Raw genomic sequence first — 24,041 nt, forward strand, 5'->3', positions numbered from 1 at the left:
TTTATTTGGAACTGCAAAGGAGTAAAATGAGAAACAATTATCCTCTAATTCAAAAGATAAAATCTTACTTCCAATTGAAAAAGGAACTTGACTGCAAGGGAGGCACTGATGTAATTCTCATTCAAGGAGCAAAGTATTGAATAATCGTGTTTTAATAAGCAGACCTGCACTATCTGTTGGTCCATCACTTTTCTAAATACCAAGGAGGCTGAACTTAGTTTGTAGAAGACGGTATGAAATAGGGCATAGTTTGTGCAGAGAAGAGGTTTAATGCAGTGAACGGATCAGTCTTAAAAGACATCATTAAATAAAATAGCTTAACTATTTCAAACACAAACTACAACTCAAGATTTTATTGCTGTACCTGTATCTTGCTCTGGAAGGCTCTTTTAGAGAATATGAAGAAGGAATACACAAATAAGTACATAATGACACAGCATCAGCTCAATCTGTAATATATGATGAGCCTCATAAGATTCGTGTTTCTTAATGTCTGTTGAAAGCATCTTTATCCAGACTATACAATCCCCTATAATGTGACACTGGTACCATTTTTAGGACCAGACAAGCAGAAACTTAGGTACTGAAGCAAAAAGATTCTTGCTAAAACCCTAGTAGATGTAATTGTTAGGAAAACAAGCAAGAAAGTTTGAGAGCCAAGAAAAAGCATGAGAAACGAGAAATGAAACCAGCCAAACTGACAGCTTTATATTGATCTACAGGAGCTCTCTGTTATTATCTACTAATAAACCCTCCTGTAAGAAAATAAAATGCCTTCTACTACTGTATTGTTTGCAGCCCACCAAGACTGATCCACTGGAGCCAGCCAGCAGAGAATTTCAGAGAGACAAAGAAAAACACAGGACCATCTAAGAGGGCCAACTGTCCGTAAAAACACTCAGTTGCTACTATGAGTCATTAAACCGAGAAAGGTGAAAAGACAGAATGCACTAAAAAAATGCTGCTGTACTCAATTAATATTTTCTTTGAATTCTAAAAGTGGATTTATTCTTAATTTTTAAATTGACCAAATGATTGAATGTTTCACACTACTGATCACGAGTTTTCTAAATTCTCATGAAAAACTCTACAACTCCCATGGTTTGTAAGGCCATGATCACAATCCCATCAGTTGACCAAACTAAAGACACAGCAATAGATATAATTCTGAATTTATCTTTTAGGGAATTTATTTTTGTATTTTCATACAGTACTTTAAAGGAACCTCTTTCATTTCATTAATTTCAGTAAATATATCTATCCATTGTCTTAAAATAGTAAGTTTACCTTTAACCACAAAGCAGAATAATTAAAACAGTGATAGAAATAAAAAAAAGATGCAGTTGTATGAAAACACATTGGTTGCTCACAAGAAATAATGCATATTATTATACCAATATGTTCTATAAGTATTATTCAATTCAATTTTGGATAAGCCAAGAGAGATCATTAAAAAATCGTACTGCTCAAACAAAGAAGTTACTTTACAAAGCAGCAAGGAAAAAGAAAAACACAATTTCATCTCTCAGTATACAGGCATAATTCTGTACCTGGTTTGCTGTCACCCACTTGGAGAAGTAGATATACTCCCTTAACTACTGAGATTTTGAAATAAAAAGGCAACTATTTGTGCATATCAATTCCCCACTAAAATTACAGTGATTGCATTCTTCAAAGTTCTTTAGAAACCTGTATTTCCTATTACATAATTCTTTCTGAAAAAGGTAAATTAATGAAATGTAAACATAAATATTAGAAAGAAGGCGTAAGATATGTGAACTAATCCAATTTATGGCTACAGCTGCTGCTACGTATCAAATTTACTTCAAGAATATTTGTCAAGCAAAATATCTCAAAGTATTTTTCACAGAGATGTTGATGTCCAACTTCAGTGCAATATTTGAAGGACTGTAACAACTATTTCTTTGGTGTGTATTTAAAAATGCCAGCATGTCCCCATCCAGGCCCCATTTCTTATTTTTTACTTTTTGCATCGCATGGATTTGAATTCTGTAAATTCTATAGCCTTATTGATACTTCTCATTAGGTGTTGCATTAAGACACAATACCGGGAATTTATGATCAAAGATGTTCTGAAATATCTGAAAGCACCAATATGTATACATGTTTCGCATTCTATATATTATAAAATTGAAGGTAGCAAGCACAGCTCGCATGCAAAGAGCCCTCTTGTGGTTCCAAGCAGGTAAACTCAATGAGATTTAAAACACAATAAATGTTTCAGTAGTTTCTGATGTGTAAATCACACTGGTTTAGGAAAACAGTATTGATTATTATTCAGCCTAGAATTTTTCTGGCAGCAAATACTACTAATGCCATTTCTTTTTCTTATCTGCACATCCCAATTGACAAGTGCCAGCTCCCTCTGTAATGGATCACGTCTGAAGCAAACAATATTGGCCCTACAGCAATGACACAGCTACTGCATGTAGCTTTGGCCATTAAAGACATGATTGTCCTGTCCCTTCCTGACACAACTCCTTAGCTATACTGGACTAAAAAAAATTTGTCAATCCTTTTTTCAAAATGTTGCTTTAAATTTTTTTTTTCCAATAAAATTAATCTCAGTGAAAGGGAGGTTTGCTAGAGTTAACTAATGACAGGCATTAGTAATAAATCAGCTCAAGGGCAGGTAATGGCCTGAAATACTGGCACTTGCAAATATGAATTAGAACTTTAAATCTGTTCTCCTACATGGTATTTTTTCTATCTCACTGGGTTGTGGAACTTTCATTATCAAAGGCAAAACATCTTCCAAGGTAAATAACAGCCCTGCATTCTCAAGCAAGAGAACTGAGATTGAATCAGCAATCCATAGCTTGTTTGATTGCTCATTCACAAAAAATCCAAAAATTAAAAGGGAGTTTTCTCAAAATGAAAGACTAAACACTAACACACAAAAAAAAAAGACAAACAAAAAACCAATAAATACCTTTTTGGCCTTGGTTTTCTTTTCGTAAGTCTCTGATAACGGTTTTCTTTTCTCCTGAGTGGTGTCTTTGGAGAATAAATATTCAAACTCAGTAGTGTCAAGTATATCAGGTTCTTCCAGTGATTCCCATAATGTTGGCATAGCAGTTTTCCTATAAAGGGAAAGGTAATAATAAAATTTCTAAACATTTATGAGAAACCATAATAGATCTAACCATAATAGACGAAAATCCATGATAGATTTAAACCCAAAGCAACACAAAGAGCATTCCTTCCCTATACCTTGCTCTTGTAAGGAGTCAGAAAGTTTTGCTGTTAGTTTTAGTTACTAGTTTCCGCTATTTAGCCCGTGCCTGCTAGACTATCAAAATGCATCATTCGTATTGTACAGTTCTTCGTCCAACAACTGCAGCTTGTGAAATACATCTCAAGAGACTTCTGCCACTTCAACTAGGATTAGGAGTATTTCAACGGCAGCTTTTTTGAGAAATTTCCAGTAATCTATTTAGACTTATAAAAATAAACAGTATCAACAAATAGTGAACAAACTTTATTCAAGCATCTTTTAAGAGCATTTGGGGTAATTTGTATAGGACTTGATTTACTTCACGTCATCCGCAGATGTTGTATGTTCATTTTTATCCTTGTTGCAGTTCTGAGAAACTAGAGTAATTATGTGGTTTATATTCTGGGAGACTAGCCAGTATTCTTCTCCATTCAACCAACTGTAAATTTTAAATGTGGATTATCTTTCCTTGTTTTTTTGCCTTCCAAGACCAGATTTAGTTTTGGATCAGTTGGGAGCTTGTTTAAACAATCCTTTAGTTTCATCTGGATTAGGGGAAAGTAATATGTAGTGCTACAAACATTGTACAATAATTCTGAAAGGGCTTTGTTTCAAAATTTCAATGTTTCAGGAAAAAATGTGGGACAAAACTTTTGAGTGTTCTTGTCTGTTTCTCAGTAGAAGGTGGGACCAGTTCTTCCAGCAGATGTCACTAAAAGGCAGTGAAATTATTCGCAATTTTAAAAAAGTGATGAAAACCAGAGTAAAATACAAATAGCTGATGTCACTAAACATAGATGTAGTGTGCAACAAAATGGAAAACCTACCAATTTGAAAGGAACCAATTTAAAAAAAAAAAATTTTTTTCAAATTTAGGATTTTTTTCAACTTAACGCTCAACTGTCTACTATCATGAATGTTTAAGGAACTCTTTATTTTTTTCTATTCACATCTGCTGATGCAGCATATTCTATGTCATAGGACATGCTTAGAGCTCCACAGCTTCACTCTTCCCGATACTAGCTGTCGTTTCAGCAATACTGAAAAATGAAGGATTCTTTCTGGCTCTGCAACAAGAAGTCCTGGACAGCTTCTGATCTGAGCAGCAAACCCTTGAAGAAGTTTCCAGTTCCAATACAGACCATGAAAATGCGGGACCATTACATCTGGTGACCAGTAGTTCATCAAAATGCTATGAGTTACCTTGCAAAAGCTTGGTGAACAAGCACTATTGCAGAAAGAAAACTTTGATTTCATTGATTCAATGGGAAGAATTACAATAAAGATTATTTATGGACCAACTACTTATTGCCTACTAAACGATTATGCCAAAGTAATATTGGGAAAGTAAAACTAAAATGTTCAAGCTTCCCGCTCCACAATATTTCAGTGCTTTTAATTCTGAAAAACTAAGAGCATACAACTGACGTTTCATTAATTTCTTTGTTCCTGTCAAATATTTTATATAAAATATTAACACCTTACAATGTTTTATTATACCAGAATAAGGGTACTTTCTCATCAAAATAAATTCAGAGTTGTAAAGTAAAATAAAACTCACACTTAAATCCACTTAACTGCAGATACTTACTTTAACAGTGTTTAAATATAATAGATAAACCTAAAAATAATATGAATAATAATAGCAAATAACTTAAATAAAGAATTTAAATAAAATCATTATTATAAGATAAACTGTAATAATTTATAGTAATTCATAATATATTAAAATATATAATATAGTCACAGTACATAATACAGTATGTAATATACTGTGTGTATATACACAGTATAGCACATATAATATTATGATGTGCTATGACTGTAAGCCATATATAGTAATATAATTTAACTTATTAAAATGTTTAAATTTAGCATCTTGGTAACTGCTGCTAGGCTAACATAATTTTGAACACAGATAATAATGATTTGAACTTTAAGGTCAAAATAATAATGTAATTTCATTACTGGCATTAATGCAGGACCTGAATTAATGAACAACTCCTCATCAAAATAAAACAGTCTGTGTCAATTAAGCATCCCCCAAAAATCCTTTTTGAGTCATCCCTCTTAATGAGATCTATATCATAGTAATAAACACAAGAAGGAAAGTTAGAATCTCAAATCCAAAAGAGCAGCTGAGTAGCGCTTGAAGCCACATTCCACTTTGGCAGTAAGGTATTTGCGCTGGCCCAGAAAGTGTAAACGGGAGAACTGCTTTTCTCCTGTCAGCTAAATAAATGGGTAGCATAAACAAAGACTGTAGGATCACTTCAAAAACCTGTCTAAAAATTGTTTATTTATGCCTGTTTTCCAAATGACCACTTACAAACTAATCAATGAAACAGTGTATTTCGTAGTAACTTCGGGTTTGGTACAACAGAATACACTACTAGAATACTGTTACAGAACCACAGAGTGACCTGGGTTGAAAGAACCTTGAAAATCTCATTCCAACCCCCAGCCATGGGCAGGGACAACCTCCACTAGACCAGGCTGCACAGGGCCCCACCCAATCTGGAACACTTCCAGGAAAGAGGCATCTGCAGCTCCTCTGGGAAACCTTTCAGTGCCTCACCACGCTTACAGTAAAGAATTTCTTCCTTACATTCCATCTAAGTCTACCTCCTCTATTCCACAGATTCTATTGAGAGTTGCCTCAACTCAGGTGCAGGACCTTGCACTTGGCCTTGTTTGCAGTCCCACTACTCAAGCATATCAAGGTCCCATTTGATGGCATCCCTCCCTCAAGCACATCTAGGATTTTATCCCTGCACTAAATCACACTAAGATGGGTGGGGTTTTTTTAATTTTATATCTATTTTTTTTTAAAGCTGTAGAGGTCTCCATCAGTACTGAGACTTGTCCATAATGGACACTTCATGCTACAGGTTGCTGAGCTGCATATGTTTATACGTATGCTGTACTCTTCCTGCTCTGACAGAATTACACACAGAGGTTAGGTTCCGGCTAAACTGTTTCCAGTTTCTAGAACTCGAATCATCGAAGATGACACAACATAGTTCTCTGAAGATAAAATCACATGAAGTGACTGGAAAGCAAAAATGAAACTAAGTTCTCACCTGACCAAACTCTAACATTTCAATTCTAATTCTAACTCAGACTTAATTCTAAGAAAAAAAAAAAAAATCTTTCTAATCTCTTGGCTATCATTTTATCTTTTAGTGCCAAATCTGGGAAGCACCCTGTCACTATGGTCATCCTTGCAGTGCTTGAATTATGGGGGAAAAAAACCTCCAAACCCCATCTTTTTGTTATGATGCAAAAAAATTTCATTCGTAATACACATAATTTTAATTTAAATGTAGTATTTAAAAACAACTTATAATTTTCAGACTTCTAGAACTGATTCGGCTTTTTTCTAAAAGCACGTAAATTCCATGTCTCCACATTGATTTTGTTATACATTCCTACACTGTTCACTTTTTTGTTATTAAGTCTTGAATAGTATACCCATCCCTGTATCATGACCTATAAGGAGCACCTATAAGTCCAAGCAAATATATTTTACCTGTTATCTTGCAATTGTATTCGTGTCCAGTACAAAGGCTTCATGGGACGGCCAGGTTCAATGGCAGGTTTTCGAGGACCTCGGTTTGAAGATAAAGTGCTATTAAAGAAGAACCCAGGCCCAGGAGGTGGAGGGGGTGGAGGTAACCCAGATCCAGGCAGTGGAGGTGGAACAGGAGGTCCCAGCCCTGGAAGCGGTGGTGGTGGCGGTGGTGCTTGAAAATTCCTACAGCCTTCAGAAAGTGGAGGTGGCAGTGGTGGATCAGATCCAAACTGAGGTGTCAGTGAAGTCGGACCCATTGGCAAAGGTGGTGGTAGAGGAACTAAAGATGACAGTGAAGAATCAGGAAGGGGAGGAAGAGGTGGTGGTGGTGGTGGTGGAGGAGGAGGAGGCAGCATTTGTTTTGTTTGACAAGACAAGACACCTTCTGGTGACTGTACATTGTAATTGTCCTTATTTTCACTTTGGGCAGATATACTATGTGTCAAAGAAGAAATATTAAGCTTTTTGGGTACTATTTGGTTATTTTTCACAGCTCTGTTTTCTTCTTCACTAGGCTTTATGAAAGTTTCTCTGTCAGTCTGTATACATACATTTCGGTATGCCTTTGGTGGGTTATCATCTTCAGTAGAAACACCAATATCCTTTGCTTTTTCATTTCTTCTGTTTAACTTATTATCAAGTTCATTCTTCAAATGTGCAATGGTTTCCTCAAGCTGAGCAGTTGATACAGCATGTTCTCCACGAATATGGAATACCCTGAGTTCAAACTGGGACTGCAGAGCAACAAGAAAAAAAACCCTTAGTGCAAATATTTCTCTTAAGTGTTTGTTTTGTAGTCTATTAAAAATCTTCACATTTAAACCATGTTCTTACATTAAGCAAAGAGAGAAATACTTCCCTTTTCCAGTTCTAAATGGTTTTATTGCAAGCTGTTACATAATTGGACAGTTACGAATCTTTAAAGAAATGTAAGCAGGGTGCATTTCAACAAAGCATATTTTGTAAGTAAAATTCCAGAACATTGATTTGGGCATATTCTAAGTTGTACACTATCTTTAAGCAGACTTACCCGGTTTTAATTGAATGCAATAATTAATGGTATATTATGGAAAAAATGTACCTTTTCCAAATGTTATTCTATTTAATGACGTGAGTTTATTGCTTTTTTCATTTCATAAGAGAGATGACGTTAGGAAGTAAAAAACAGATTAAACACAACAGAAGTTGAAATGCATTCAAGACAAAAACATTAAATAAACAAAATAATTTCTCAATCTATTAAGTGTTTTCATCAATAAAATGCACAGAGATACACATAAATTCTTCAAGTTTATCTTTATTATTAGATTAAAATTTCAGTTCTTCCAGATACATTTTAATCTACAACTCAGGAAAATAAATATTAGAACCAAGAGAATCAAGAGGATTTCGCTGAATAAGTAAGGAAGGAAGGATGGAGAAAACCCCACTTTTCTTACCATATGTCAGAAAGATACAAAACACTTGGCACAGAAATATCTCCTTAAATAATGCAATACAATCCAATACTGCTGTTCCAGGTTATTAGGTCCCTACAAGTTATTTTCTGTTATGCCATGATACTATCAGGCAGCTGGCTGATGTTACCATGATTCTTTGCAAGGCAATGACTCCTGAAAGAGAGTTTTCATGGTTCTTTTAGGATCCCTCTACAAAAGGGAAGCCAACCTTTCAACAGAAACAGCTAATGAGCTGTGATTTTCCCAAATTCCTACAGGCACAGCAATTTACACCTAAAATTTCCACATAGTGCTTGTCAGAAATGGCAACATAGCACTTCCTACTTACCATTCCAATTTGAGTAGTAGGTCAGAGCTACTAGTTTACAGCATTAACTAATACATGCATCCAAGTCATACATGTGTAGCTCAGTATGGCAAATATAGAGTAATACAATGTGATTTTATATTGTAAAATAAAGCTGGACTAGATATGCAAACAAGAAATGTTATTTCTTACAGGAGTATGAATAGCTTGAATTCTAATCAATTTCTTAAGATAAAATCTGAAAATACCGGGTACAAAATGCTTCTTTACACTGGCAAGTGTAAAGGTGGGAAATCAAGTTTAAAGTCTTACAAAGAGAATCAAACAGAGATCTGCATTGGAAACAACCCAATTTCTATTAGTTTTATAGAAGACTCAGGACAAATATGTTCAACACAATACATTTGCTTACCTTTTTTCTTTTCCTACTATTATTCTATTGTCACTCTATTTTATTATTAGTTCAATTCAACTATCACAAGATTTTCTGCCATTTGAATTGCTCCAGAGACATGCCTTTTCTTTTTAAACTTGGTGTACTGATCCATAAATGAGGTAATGAAGTGAGTTTGCCTTAAGGAATTTAACTGGATTTTTTTTTTTTAATCATAGCACTTTGCTCCTATTGGACATCAAAAACTCCCTCATAGAACAATTTACTTTGAACGTTAGAGATTTTCCCAGCAGTAAATCTGAAGCCACCTTAAAAACACACTGTAAAACAAGCACAGTATCTAACAAAACTATTTATTACATTTAAATGGACAGGAAAGCAACTGTTTTAGTATTATAAGCCTTTCCAAATACAGATCTCCAGTCTTTAATTTACAATATACAATTGGTAGTTTAAAGTGAAAATTATATTTGAGGTGATAGAATGAAAGGAAGAAAAAGCATTAAACTTTCACATTTTCAGAACTATTTTCCATTACTTAAAGAAATCCCATAAACAAGAATTAAAGTTAAAATTACTAAGCATTACTAATTACAAAAAATAAGTATTACTTATACTTAGTAATAAGTAATAAAACAACTTTTTATTTTAATTACTTTTCATCTCAGAGTAAGCCTTATCCACCAAAGATTAAGTAATATTGAAACCTATTCAGCTTATATACTATGATAATATTTTCAACAAAAGTGTCAAGAATATGAATATTAATATGTACTTTTTATATATACACATACATAATACATATGTATTCTTAATAAAGGTCTGCTTCCTGGAAAATATTTCTTAAAAGGAGATGAAAGGCTCTAAAGTCGTATGACGAATCAAATGGACAGCAAACATCATCAGAATATAGTAGTTTGGTCACAACTATTTTAAGCAAGATGAAATGGAAAAAATTTCAGCAGGAAACAAGGTATCTGAGGGAGGGAAGATGTGGGAGGAAGGCCGGAGGAAGAGGAGATGAGAAGGCAGCTGAAACTAAAGCTTAGAAAGCCACCCCATGCATGAATGAACATGATTTATTTCTGAAGAGAGGTAGAGGATTTTGAAACCTATCAAAGGAAATTTCTGTGTATATTTCTGCATAAAACGAAAGCAAGACACTACAAAGAACAATGTGGGAGATGTTCATCTGCAAGCTTTAGATATAAAGGATATCAGTTTTTTTCACTTGAAAACTGCATTTGCCACTTTGCTGACTGGTATAGAAGCCTGGTTGCTTGCTTCCCAGCAACACACACACAGAAGAATTCTGGATTGTATAGCTACATTCAACACCAAATAAACTAGTGCAAGGAACGTATTTCTATTCCCCTGACCATTTCATTTTCTTGCAGCATTAATCTGCTCTTTCAGAGAGTGTATCAAATTAAGCCCTCAAGCCTTGGTCTGTTGAGGTTCTCTGGCTTTTCATTGTATCAGTGACTCTTGCCAGTCAGCCACTGATATATGACTCCCTCTCCTGTACACACACACACACAATTGATACAGCTGCCTAAATTTCCATGACAGTAGAGATATATTTTTTCCAGATTACTGTTACAAATACCATATTAGAGGCACGGATGTTTTAATAAAGCCTTATTACTATTTTCTCTTCATCCTGCTAGCTCAAAAGAAAAAGCCTTAATGTGCTGGAAATCAGATTTCAATCATCAATTTGAAAGTACCTCCATAGTACATTAAGCCTAATCCATACAGCAATGTGTTACTGAAAAAAGTTGCCTTACTTTGGTACAATCTTTCTTGCATTCATTGTCAATATTAAATAGGCAAAGAATATTACGCTATTAAGCTGAATTACACTGTTAAAATTCTGAATTCACAATAATTTTACCTGACAAGGAGACAGTCTGAAAATACATGCTACAATTCAAGAAAGAGAGCTGCAGCATACATAGCCACGGAAGGGATTGATCAGTGGTATGGCAATTCTAAGGGAAAAGGATCTGTGAAGGACAGCACATCACAGATTGATTGAATCAACCCTTTACTAGGATAAAAAGAATTGTGATATGCAAAAAAGTAATCTGTGCTTTATTCAGTACTAAAAGCCGTGTGTCTTCAGTTTAAGAGAAATGATGTCCCTGTGTTCATGATCACTGCTACTGAAATTCGGGGCAGCTCATTTGGTCTTAATTTTCTAGGTTCAATAAACAATGCTTTTTGTTTCCACCTCACCCTTACTGGATAATGCTCCCCTTGTTTCCTTAGTTTCTTTCTGTTTCTATTGCTGAAGAATACTTACAGTGAACCCTTAAATTTCCTTTGCAAGACAGGATTCAGCTTGAGTGTTGTCAAATGCCCTTTTCTATTCTGAATTCTAAAACTAGCTTTCCTGGCTTATGTACCCCTTCTTCCATTTTTCCACCCAATACCCCTTTTGAAGAGGTTGAATAAGCAGGCAGTTCTATCCATCCTTCTCCTTGATAAAATGTACTTTGCTTCCAAATCTGCTCTTGCTTGGAATACAGGTTTCAGAGATTTTGCACCTCTGATTCTGACTAAAGAAGGTTCTGGCCTATTTTGCTTTTCAGACCTCACTAGTGCAGTTGCACTTACAAATCAGTTTCTTTAATTCATCAAGATTTGTCTGTTTCTGCCATTGAAATGGACATGATCCATTTTCCTTGAGTATAATCAACTCACCAAGCAAATGATCTTGGCTGATTCTCAGATCCCTTGAACACAGACATTTATATATGTAAGCTTAGAAAGCCTGTATTAATCTCTTCCTTAAAAATTACTTCTGTTAATGGGTAAAATAAAAACCACCCCTTAAGAATAAAAGGGGAAAAAATACCTCTTTTACTAAAATACACGATATAAGAGGATTATGCAAATATCCAAAAATACTGATAGACTGTAACCTGGAAAACAACAGGAGTGTTTGGACAGGCTTTCCAGCGTCTTCCTGTTTTATCCCTTTATACCCATCCCTCTGGTGTATGACTCCAGTGACCTGCTTTTGGCACCTGTTAAGTGACTTGACACAACACAGAGAAAAAAAGCAAGATATATTTTCTGACAATGCCAACAACTCAGCTGTGGTCCCATGGGACCCAGGAAATTATGAAGCATGTGCACAAGGAAGAAAAATTCCTAACAGTCAACCAGTGTACCATAGTGCTATTAACCATTACAGTACCAGATGATAAATCATAAATTAATCACAAAAACAGAAGATTAAATCCTCTCCTTCATATAACCAACAGATTGTCTAAATGTCTTTGAAATTATAATGTAGATTAACACGGACAAATCTCAATACCAGTGTTACAGCTTCTCTGTGCTCTGACATGTTCAAGAAAGATTAGTCTCATTTATTACAGCCAGTATACTCGATTAAATGCAATCAACTCAAGTATATTTGTTTTCGTGCTACTGCTTTATATAATGTGATTTTATGTGAACAAAAACTTTTTAACTATGACACAGAATTGCTCTGATATGAAAAGCTGTAGAACAATGGTTATGTATGAATAACAAGGAAAGTATAAATTTCTACAGCAATCTACATTCAGAAATCAGCTGCTAACTTGTTATTAGTCAAGACTTATTTGCACCATAAATGTTTAAAAAAATCCTGAGAATTTTAACAGTAAAACATAAAACAAATGTTCTCTAAAACACTGTTCAGAGCAAGCAATATGCAGAACTTTTGCTTTGAAATTAGCAAATTCATGCTCCAAAGTCAATACCTTTTCACTAGCATTTACAGTGTAATTCTACTCTGAAAAGTGACTGTGTAAAAATGACACATATTTAATGAACAAAGCTGTTCTAGGTATATCAGAGACAGACCTCTTCTTTAACTGAGAAACACACACTTTTACAAGTTTTTACTCTAATTAGAGTGGAAAAATAACGTATTATGGAGAAAGTGAGCTCGATTTTATTCCCTTCTCTGACTTTTATACAGTGATTGTTACATCTAATTAGTTACTTATGCCAACCCATGAAAATGAAAAAAGTGGGAACAAAGAAGACACAAAGTATCTAGCGACATAGTTATTAGATATGGAAATGTTCCAGCGAGGAGGGATATTAAAAAAGGAGAAAGGGAAAAAAAAAGAAAAAAAAAAAGGATAAGAATTATTGAGTTGCCAATGAAAAGCTTATTTTACAGACTTTACAGCTTTTTTTCTTAATAGTATTTTGGCCATCAGAGTAGTGTGCATAGAAAAGAGAGGAAAAGCAAATTTTTCACAGCGAGCCTCTAACTTCTTGGTTTTGTTCATTCTAATTAATTTAATCTTCAGTTTTTGGAAGAGTTCACACTTTTTATTCTTCTATTGTGTTGACAAAGGAAAAGAAGCTCTTTTTTGTTGACTCTCTGTCCTTGAAAAAACATACATTTGTTTTAAATTTTAACAACAATCAGAGATTTAGCAAAGGATTTCTCCACAGGGGGAAAAAAAGTTAAACCCATTCCAATTTACATAAAAATCAAAATTTGTCTCTAACAAATACATCAACAAACATAACAGTTACATATAGTACATCATCATTATCAAGGGCACACAGTAAGGATTGTTCCTACACCTCACAGTAAAAAAAGTAATGACTGACCATTCTCAAACATTCCCAGATCTCTAAATATTTGTGTAGGCAATGCATACAGAGTCCAATTCTCTTTCCAATTTAAAAATAATAAATACATAGCTTTATAGAGGAAATGTGGCAAAAGTAGTTGGGATGAAATTTGACCACAGCAGGTGTACAGAACAATGTTTTTCTATATATATTTACATAGTCAGTTATTTAATTGGCATTTGTTAAGATGAGAAAGAAATACAGTCTTATAGCCAGCAATTTTGGAGTATAAAATTATTAGCATAGCGCATAATTAAAATATACCTACTTAACACTGCAACATACAATTTTTTTTTTAAATACCAAGTGCATGATTATATACAGGAGTAAAAATGATTTAAAATTCACATAATATTTCAAGCACTAATTCACTTCAAGTTTTACAAAATAAATATTTACTGTGAAAATATATACAATTTTTTTAAAAAACAGGCAAATGAACAACTGAATGAGTGTATGAGAAAGTAATAACTCAATAAAAATAGATATTTAATGGCAATCTAAGGAAAAATTATTTTTGAGAAATGCACTGTTTTGTACTCCATCTGCTGTTACTTCTGGGGTTTTCTAATTCTTTTGTTAGAAAAACTTCAAAATCAGCAAACTGCCCTTCTCTGAATACAAATAAAGAATGACAAAGGTATTAACAGAATGATACCTGCTTTCACTACTGAAAAAACATTCAAAATCATGTCATTTTTAAAGTATTTAAATTTACATATTCTAATGTTTTCTTTAATATTTTTATATTTCTAATATTCTTCCAATTCACTGTTCCAGTTTCAGTCAAAACTATTCTGGATGTAGCCAGGAACATGGTCATGACATTTCTGAATTAGTTTGCATTTGTAACATATTTTAAATACTGCTTTTGTACAGACTCAGTGCTGCATGCAAAGTTAAAATACATTTATTAAGATCTTCAGCTATTCTTCACTCTCCTCCCTCTGTATAGTCACTTGTATTACCCCTTTGTTTTGCTCCCATAACTCCTTTCCTGGCAATTCCCAGTGCTGTCTCCCCCTTCAACTTTCCTATTTCATCTTCTACACATATTCAACTGTATACTACATAGAAAATGTGTCACTGAAATTGCTATATTCATTATAGGCTTGTTGACACCCTTCACTTTTTAAAATTACTATAAATGTATTCTTCTCCTAAATTAAATACCATTCTTTAACAATTCGATTCTTTCTCTATGCTTTCTTGTCCTAACTCTCTTTACAATTTTCCAGGACCCAAAATCAATAACAGCCAGGCTAACATCCCTCCAGTTGCCAAGGCTGTGTTCCTGTCTCCTACAAGAAGCGCCTGTCAGAAGACTTGCAAGCCTTTGGCCAGCGTGTTTGTACCTATTGAGTCTAGTGGATCTATAAGGACAATGAATAGGAAATAGCTGAGGCGTTTGTAGTTTTTTAATAATATATACGTACCATGAGTTTAGAAAAAAAATAAATCCACAGCTGTACTTGTCAAGTCTGCTGACAGTAGAATACAGTGGGAACAGGAATTGAATCAGGCACATGGAGTGATCCTTGGGTGTCCTAGGCAGGGCCAGGAGTTGGACTTGATGACCCTCATGGGTCACTACAACTCAGGTTATTCTATGACTCTGTGATTCTGATTCTTTCTTGCTAGTGATAAGCTTTCAGTGACCACCTAAGTATAACGTAACAAACACACCTCCATTTTTATCACTATCAGAAGAGTATGAACAGCCATGCAAAGCAGATCTATGAGACAAGGACACTGTAGATGTTTTCTGACCAGGACCATGTATTTTAAGAGACTATTCTGTACAAGACACAAACTGCCCCTTGCATTATGGGCTACACACAGTCCTATATTCTTTTAAGCTCCAGCATCCTCTCTTGCAGCTCTTTGTGGACCTTCCACTATCTCTTCCGTGCTCTTTTCCATGCTCCTCACAGAGTGATCTCCAGGTTGCCCTAAAGTTTGCTTTCCTCATCCTGATTGCCTTGTGTCTGCTCTGTAAATGTTTCTGTCAAGTAACATGCACCTAGGTATTGCTTCTGGCCCATATACACATCCTTCCTTCAGTCCTTTCCCAGTTAAGAACTACCATCCAACCATTACACAAATTAACTCACTTGGAGAATTCTGTTATGCAATACATAGCTCACAACAGTTCTTCTGTTTCTTCAGTTCTTCTTTTTCAACAGCTGTCCTACATTCATGTCACTTTACTCAGATCAACCCACTTAAAAAGGGTAAATAACTTCTCCATAACTTCTAATGAAATAATCAGATAAAACCCTTGATGTGCCCTTGAAATTTCTTGGTAATCTTTTAAGATCCTGCAAATATTATGAATCCAAGTATATGGAAAAATCTCTCTAATTATGTCCATTGTACACCACAGCACACTTCACATTTATGGATCCTATTATGTCCACTTCATCATCCGGTAAGTGATGTACTCTACTCTGGAATCTCTGTGCCTACAGAGAAATTTCACTGGAATCTAAATTCTTCTTGTATCTGATTTATATCAAACAGAAATTTATTAATGCCTTGGATTCACTAACTTCTTACCACATCACATTTGCTAAACAATATCATTCCTTGAGACAAACGATAAAAAAACTCTAAAAAACTAGACTAAATAGTACTTTAAAAAGCTAACTGTTAACAACGTGCTTAAAGGGGTAAAATTCAGGTTATTAATACATCCACTAGAATCTGCCAAAAAGAAGTGTACAGCAGCTACCTGTCATGCCATGCAAAAGGGAGCAATCCTTGTAGAAAGTGACCATGTGTTGGTCCTAATTGTAAGATAGATTATGCTAGGAAAAATAAATCCTACATAATATTTAAAAAATGGGTATCCAGTTAAATTGAGACCAACTTATATATTTCTAGGAAAACTGGTGATTTTGTGGACAATTTAATTGGCAGAATCTCTAAATATTGTTAGCCTCTGATAAACATTTAAATTCTGCAGAATGAAATGAGGTGATTCAGCCTGCAACACACCAACAAATGTAAATGATACATTGCATGTAACTTCTCTGAGGCAAAGCTAATAAAACAATGAAACCACACCATAAGCTAAAAATTAATTTCAAACTTTTGTTGAACTAGGAGCATGAACAGTTAACATGCAAAATGCAAACATTCCTTTCCTACCCCAAACTTTGTGGTTACTATCCTACTCTGCTTCTCACTTGCAGCTGCTGCCTTAGTCTTAGGACAGCCTCTGTTACTACATGTGTAGTACAGATACAAAACTACTAATACCTATTTTCTATGGTGGAGTTCAGATTATATGCAAGGAGAAAAAAAAAACCCAAATATTGCTAATAAAATACTTTAAAATACAATATGCAGAAATACATACTGATAATTAAAATTCTATATGAATAATTTGTTTTGATGATAATTTACTTGAGACAAATTACCGTATTTTTCAATTTCCAGGGAAATTACATGAATCATTTTTACTGACGCATATGGTGTATTTTACATTTGGCATGTAAAATGTGAAAACAATGCAAAAAAGGCTGAAAACAAGTTGAAGTTTCAGTGACAAAAACTACAGAGGCAGTATGGATCCAATAAGAAAACTGATTGTAGTAGAGAGCAAGTTGTCTCTGATCTTGAGAGAATGTTTTTGGACACCTAACAGCTTTTTTATTACTGTGGCTGATTAAAATGAAAAGCCCTACTACTAAAATGTTCTTTTTGATGAGGTTTTTTGCCATGAACTATAGACCTTGCAGTCCAGTGGGATACAAATCCTTTGATCCTGTGCAGTCACATAAATTCAAAGTCGTAAACCAACATTGAATTTGATTTTACTAGTGTGGCTGATGTTGCCAGAATTGTAATGCAACCTTGTTTTTCTTCTCTTTTCTTCCTTTTCTTTTGGGGAGGGGACGGAAAGGAGAGTTTACTGTCAACACTGCTTCACCGTATAAAGAACTAATTTCTTTGGCAACAAGGCTACAAGATAAGCCATTATAACAAAGCTTTATAAACTATATAGGAAAGCAATGATATATGTTGCTAAGTTGCAACCAATTATTTGGTTTAAGTAAAAGTTGAAGCAAAAAGCGTTATTAGTAAAGCACGTGGAAAACAGTAACCAAAGATAAAGGTACCTATCTACAGAAGGATAATGAGCAGCAATGAACACTACTTCTCAACAGGAAATATTCAGCCAAATAGTGCCATGAGAAAAAAAAAGTAACTCTACACTTTTAGAAACTGACAATTTTTGTTCTTCATAATGAACATCATTTTTGTCTAAAAGTTGTCAGAATTTTTAGAGATTATTAGCCTCTCCACTACAATAAAGAGTGTTCTCACGTGCAATCAAAACAACAAAAAGAAATTCTACATGGATAAACAGAAGTATAACATCAATTATGGAAATGACCCTGTATTTCAGTAAAAGACATACCCAGTTTAAACATCTACTGTATGCTAGTTATGCATCACCATGCTACTCTAGACATTCCCATTATAGAATTTGAAAAAAATATTGCACACGAAAATCTCTTAGAAAAACCAGCCTTGGTCAATTACTCAAGAGGGAGTAATCAGAACAATCTTAATTTTATGCCTTTCCATCAATGTTTCCATGTAGTGCAGCTACGGAGAAAACTTTCTCTTCGACTGAACTAATACCTCATTCAGTGAACATGATGGGAGATATTCCAGAAAAAAGTTAAAAACTTCATAATGAAAAAGCAGAAGTCTTTTAAGACTTCTGCATTATGTGTGCTGAAGTTGAAAGGTGCGTAAGAACAAAGTGTGGACCCTCAGAAAGAGACACAACACTAGTATAGTAAAGGCATGATAATGCTGACCTGGAAAAACAGATTCTACACTTGCTCAAACTGCAAATTCCTGCAAGATGAGTCACAAGTAATTTTAGTCAGTTTTCCTCAAGTAGTCACCCATGATACACCTTCTTTTACAAAAAACTATTCCAGGATTCTGGGATCCAATGTATAGTTGCAAAGATAAAAATGAACTGTGATTGAACATATATGCAAATCAGTCTATGAACAATAAGATTACATGCTTATCCTAACACATATTGTAAAGTCCAGTTTATACTTAAACATCCTGACAAATTAAAACTTATGACAGTAGAAGAAACTGTAATGAAACTACTTATATTCAGACAAAATCCTGAATAATAAGCAAAGGAGGGTATTGCTCAATGACCAACAAAAATAAAATTAAATACTGAATGGACTGTACTCATTCCAGGACACATATTCTGGACAAAATTGCCCACGTATAAGTCAAACTTGTACTGTGATGCCCAGACCCACTCTTTCTCCTACTGTTTTCTATCCTAATTTCCAGGCTACCTCTTTTGTCCTTCATCTTGCCAGTGTAGTGTCTCAACACTACACACTACTAGGACTGCCAGTTCTAGTATCTCTACTCCCCATTTTTTACCTAAAATTGTACCTTTCACATCTCCATACCCAAGTCCAGCTCTTGGTGTCTGGTTTGCTTTCCACTGGGTTTTCTTTCACATCCCCTAACCATGAATAAGAGGGTCAGGAGACAGACTTTCATTTTGAAAGCATCCTTTGAAGGGTGATCCCCACCTAACCAAGAGTAACTTGTGGCAACCTAATTTTGACCCAGTGTTATTTTATAACAACTTTGGTGGCTTTGTGGAAATGGCAGTTGAAAGTTTGTTCACCAGAAGATGTAATCAATGATCTCTAGATTTGCAAAGTCAGAAGCTGCTAAAATCTGGTCTTTACTGAACATGAGAAAAAATAGTTTTATTTAAAAAAATTTAACTTCCAATATCAGACAGATTTTCCCTATATCAGCAAAATATTCATCCATGAAAAATCTGTCCCTGTTCTAAACTCAGGACTATTAGAGCCAGAATTTTTACAGGAAAGAACATTACATATTTAATTCAGAAAAAACACCTTACAACTACTAGATTTAAACCAGTATCAGGTGTAGTAAATTTCAACGCACAGATAATTCTGGCAAGCAAGCATGGGGTATGTGTTTTCAAAATCAAAATGGTAACTTTGATACTACTTAATTTTTAGTGGCTTTTATAATTTCATCATGACACTTCAATAATTTCTCTTGTAGACAATTGTTTCCTATGTTACAGAGGTCTTCAATATCTGTGAAAATAAAATGTCATACTGTTCAAAGTACATGCTCTACTTTATTCTCCTGAGTGCGTAACGTATTTATTCAAGGCAAGGTGATGGGATAAATTAATTTTCACAAACTATGAAAAATAGCAGCAGGTTATAATGAATTATAATAGCTTCATTTTAGCCCTAATTAAGCAGAATGTTTTGTAATGTGTCTAAATTTGAGCAGGAACTCAGTCTTGCTGAAGTTTTAATGCTATAAATTGTCCTGCTCTATGCACATTTTAACTATGTACTGCCATGTTCATATGCTGAAACAGAGTTAAAGAGATTTTGACTGTTTTCAATATAGGGAATGTGGTCTGTGGTAACTTCTTAAATAAACAGGAGAATCCTTGGATCAACATGTGGAATTAACAGCATTCTGCAGCTGACATGAAGCTCAAAACTATTCAAATCTAACAGTGAAACTGCATCGAAAATAACAGAATGGTAATATGGCAAGTGGCCATATTGAAAAAACCACAACACAATGAAAGAAGAATCTTCTGGGATATTCAAGCTATCTGATAAGAAAATAATCACAATGTAAACATATTGTTAAAGGAAAATAAGGATGAAAAGCATGCATTGCATCAAAAATATGAAAAATAGGAAGTTAATGGAAGAGAAGAAGGGGAAGAATTTTGTTTCATATAAGTATCAGAGCACAGCAGAGATGCTTAAACTGTCATCAAGAATTTGATTATAGAGTATGAAATGAATATAGAAATTGTAATGTGCAACTTTTTAAAACATAATTAAGCACTGAACTGGGGAACGTCTTCATACAACATGAAGAATCATTCCAAGCTTCCATTCTGAATGAAGATGCAATTGTCAACTTGTTCCAAAGAGACTAAGTGCTGCTTGCTGTAGAAAGTTATTGTTTTACTGCTCCTGTCCTTTGTTCCTTAGTCTGCTACTTTACCTTCTCTAGCACTGGCTATGCAAATTTTTCAGTACAGGAAGATTTTTTTTCCTGCTAGGATTTTACTATTTTAGGAAATGCAAACTTTAATGTTGCTGCCATTGTCTGGGATCCTTAGGAGTTCTGAAATTGATATTTTAATACAATTTCTTAGAAGGTTTAAGTATCTTTTTTTTCCTCATAAATTCTACATTTTTTTCAGTCTTTACATTTTTTACTCTCTTGCATCGCAGAGAAACTCTGCAGTGAGCAGCAAGAATTCCTTCAAGAGGACAAAGTAACCAAGAAGAAGATTCATAAAGGCACAGAGTATACACACCGTGGTGTAACTATACATTTAGCAGCTGAAAGACTGAAACATTTCAAGTTAGGCAAGATTAGTATCAATAATTAACCACAAGCTGGGAGACCTTCATCAGTTCACCACATGGAAATGCTGAAAAGCCTGAACAGCTCATTAGGAAAGACTGACTAATAAACCCTTGCTGACCTTGGCTGCTCCTTTGAGCTCCAACTCCACCAGAGAGAGAAGCATACATGATACAGATTTTCTTCTATACACGCATGTCGGAATACAAAAATCCAACAGCGAACGTGCAAAGCAGCCAGCCACCTTATGGATGCATTTCAGCTTGTGAAAAACACCAGTCTCAGCATCCTGAAGCAAAATTTTATTACCGAAAGTCAGCACAGATCCACATATATGCAAATGTTTTGCGTTTTATAAGTACTGTGGTATATCAAAGCTTTCAACATTATTCATCATTTGCCACCATATTTTAATAGTAGATTTCAGAACATAGTGACTTCTGACAAATCATGATATCCCTACCGCATGCAAGAATTCACATACACACACACAAAACTGAGTGGAAAAAAAAATTAAATTTTCCTTTTCTCCAGGAAGGAGTAATAAAAATCCTTAAGAGCATCCAGGTCAGATTTTTTTTCAATTTAATCTGCTTAAAACGATTCCAGTTTGTTGTAATAGTCTACCCATAAAAAAGAATATTTAGAAAAATTAAAACATTGTAAAATATTTTGATTTGGTGTTAAAACCTACAATTTCTGATGTATGCTCTGAAGCTGAAACGAAATTTTACTTTCACATATAAGTAAAAGACACTTTAAATTGCCAAAATAAAACTGAAATCACCCACTTCTATAAAGAGGTATTTTGATAAGCATTCTGGCATACAAGAGCTTTCAACACTATTTACCATTGCCTCCCACAGCTGAATTAAAAATTTCAAAGCATAGCAGGGAAAAGCAGCACCTTTTGTTATACCCATGTTATAATTAAAGAGCAATGGAAGCCTTCATAAATGGAAGCATACTGACCATGAGGGATAACAAATGGGAAGGTGAAAAGACAAAGAGACAAGGAAGGACTTAAGAAGCATGAGACATGAAAAAACAGATTTTTAAAACAATGAAATGGTGATCATAGAGCTAGAGTTTTATTACTTTATAAAAAATTAAATATTTTTATGCCTTTGAGGTCTCAGTACAAAATAAAAATAAATGATTTTAAATTATCAGATAATTTTGACTGGTACTATGACTTCTCCTTTCACATTCCTTTTTCTTCCACATATTTCAATGTTTTCTGGGGCACTTTGAGGCACTGGTTTTTAATCTCAATTTATGATATGAAATTGCTTTCAAAGTTAAGCAAGTTCTTCTGTGAAAAGGAAATTACTTTCCACCCACTTCTACATTTCAGCTTTTGGAACCTTCACAAAAAAGCAAAAATGCAAACTTTACCAAGGAGGCCACAAAGGTCACTATGAAAACCTCATGACACATTCTTGTCTAAATGAGGCCAGCTTGCTCTTTCGTAATGTCACAGGCAGTTTTACACCAACTGCATTACCGTTCACTACTCCTTAAGTTTCAGTAATATCATTATAACTGTGTTAGATGTAACTATACAGGTATTTCTTTCTAAAATTTGCCATGAGATACTTTAAGAGATGTAAAACCAGGAATTTAATATACAATATTTATTGAATAATTTATAACCTAACTATAGTTAATAATTCTTTTATCAAATACCTATTAACATTTCTTACACTATATTATATTACATGCATTATGTAATATTATTATGGAATATAAAAACCTAAAGATACTATTATTCTCAGTTAGGAAATATGTAAAAGATCTAGTGAGCTGGTGGAAGCCTAACAACCTGTATCAGAGAAAAACACCCATGCATAGGGTACAGGGTTATAGGTCAGCTTAGGACTTTCATTCCATCTTCAAAAAGCAGTATTAAACTTCCATGTAACTAAAGATGAAGGGATATTTGGTACCTTTGTGCTTAAGGAAACAAGGAGACATCAGGGAAAAACTGAAATTTTTACTCATTTTATCAACTTAACTTAGAGAAAACAAAAGTATGCTGCACCCTTGTGCAGCTATGTGTTGGGTTAAATATTAAGCACTGCAATCAGAATATTGCCTTCATGTAAATTCCTTTCTTTCAGAAGTCAGGAGTCCATTTACAGTATTTTGATTTAACGTTGTTGTCATCTACTTAGTTGGTTATTAGACACTCAAGATTTGGTTCTGCTGAACAAACAATATGAAGGTGTTGACAGCCACGACTTAACTACTGAGCAACTTCAATCTAGTCCTGTAACATGCAAGATAATTTCTGACCTAAAATTAAAACTGCCAGATACACAAACAGTGGGCAGGATGTTACCACCACACACACACACTCAATTTAGACGGAAGTATGAAACGTGCACACGTGTTTGGGAACTTTTTCTGAAAGACTCGGCTGACATCTAGCGGCAAGAGCAGGGAAAGCAAAGCACCTAACAGTAGTGAGCAGAAATTGTTTCATGTCTCAAAAATATATTACTCAGTATTTTGTAAATATACAGTGAAAAATTCAAGATGCATTACCCTTTTTAGACATTACCTTCATGTGGATGATTCAGTTGAATTGCATACATTCATTAACCCTTCAAGAGTTATGTGTTATGCAGATTGTAAGAGATGGTACAGATTCATCAGTTAATTGACTTGGTGTAATACATGTTGTAATCTTAATTAGTATACACATTACATGACAAAAACTGATTTCAGTGACATGAAGAAATGGAAAAAAGCTTCAAGTTTTGGTGGTAACATAAAGATGGCAAAATAAAATACAGTACTGTCGTTCGCCCTCCCTACCCAGTGATTGCTGTACATCTTTCAAGACTGCTACCTTCACTGCAACTTCACTGTCCCACATATTCACCAACCCCTACAAACGAGTGGTATGGGTAAAGCCCTGGTTGCACTCTGGGTAATCTGTATGA

The 24,041-nt window shown here is 34.4% G+C and overlaps 1 protein-coding gene across 6 annotated transcripts in view; it reads right to left on the reverse strand.

Moving 5' to 3' along the window:
- Positions 1 to 24,041, reverse strand: part of FMN1 (formin 1) — a 188,629-nt gene that overhangs the window by 90,290 nt on the left and 74,298 nt on the right. For all 6 annotated transcript variants that reach the window (XM_048305986.1, XM_048305987.1, XM_048305985.1 and 3 more), the window contains 2 exons: positions 6,771 to 7,546; positions 2,954 to 3,104 (listed from right to left, as the gene is read on the reverse strand). In XM_048305986.1, coding sequence (XP_048161943.1) covers positions 2,954 to 3,104; positions 6,771 to 7,546 — 927 coding nt within the window. The remainder of the gene's footprint in view (positions 1 to 2,953; positions 3,105 to 6,770; positions 7,547 to 24,041) is intronic.

The sequence above is a fragment of the Corvus hawaiiensis genome, chromosome 6, assembly GCF_020740725.1.
Source record: "Corvus hawaiiensis isolate bCorHaw1 chromosome 6, bCorHaw1.pri.cur, whole genome shotgun sequence".
NCBI lineage: Eukaryota > Metazoa > Chordata > Aves > Passeriformes > Corvidae > Corvus > Corvus hawaiiensis.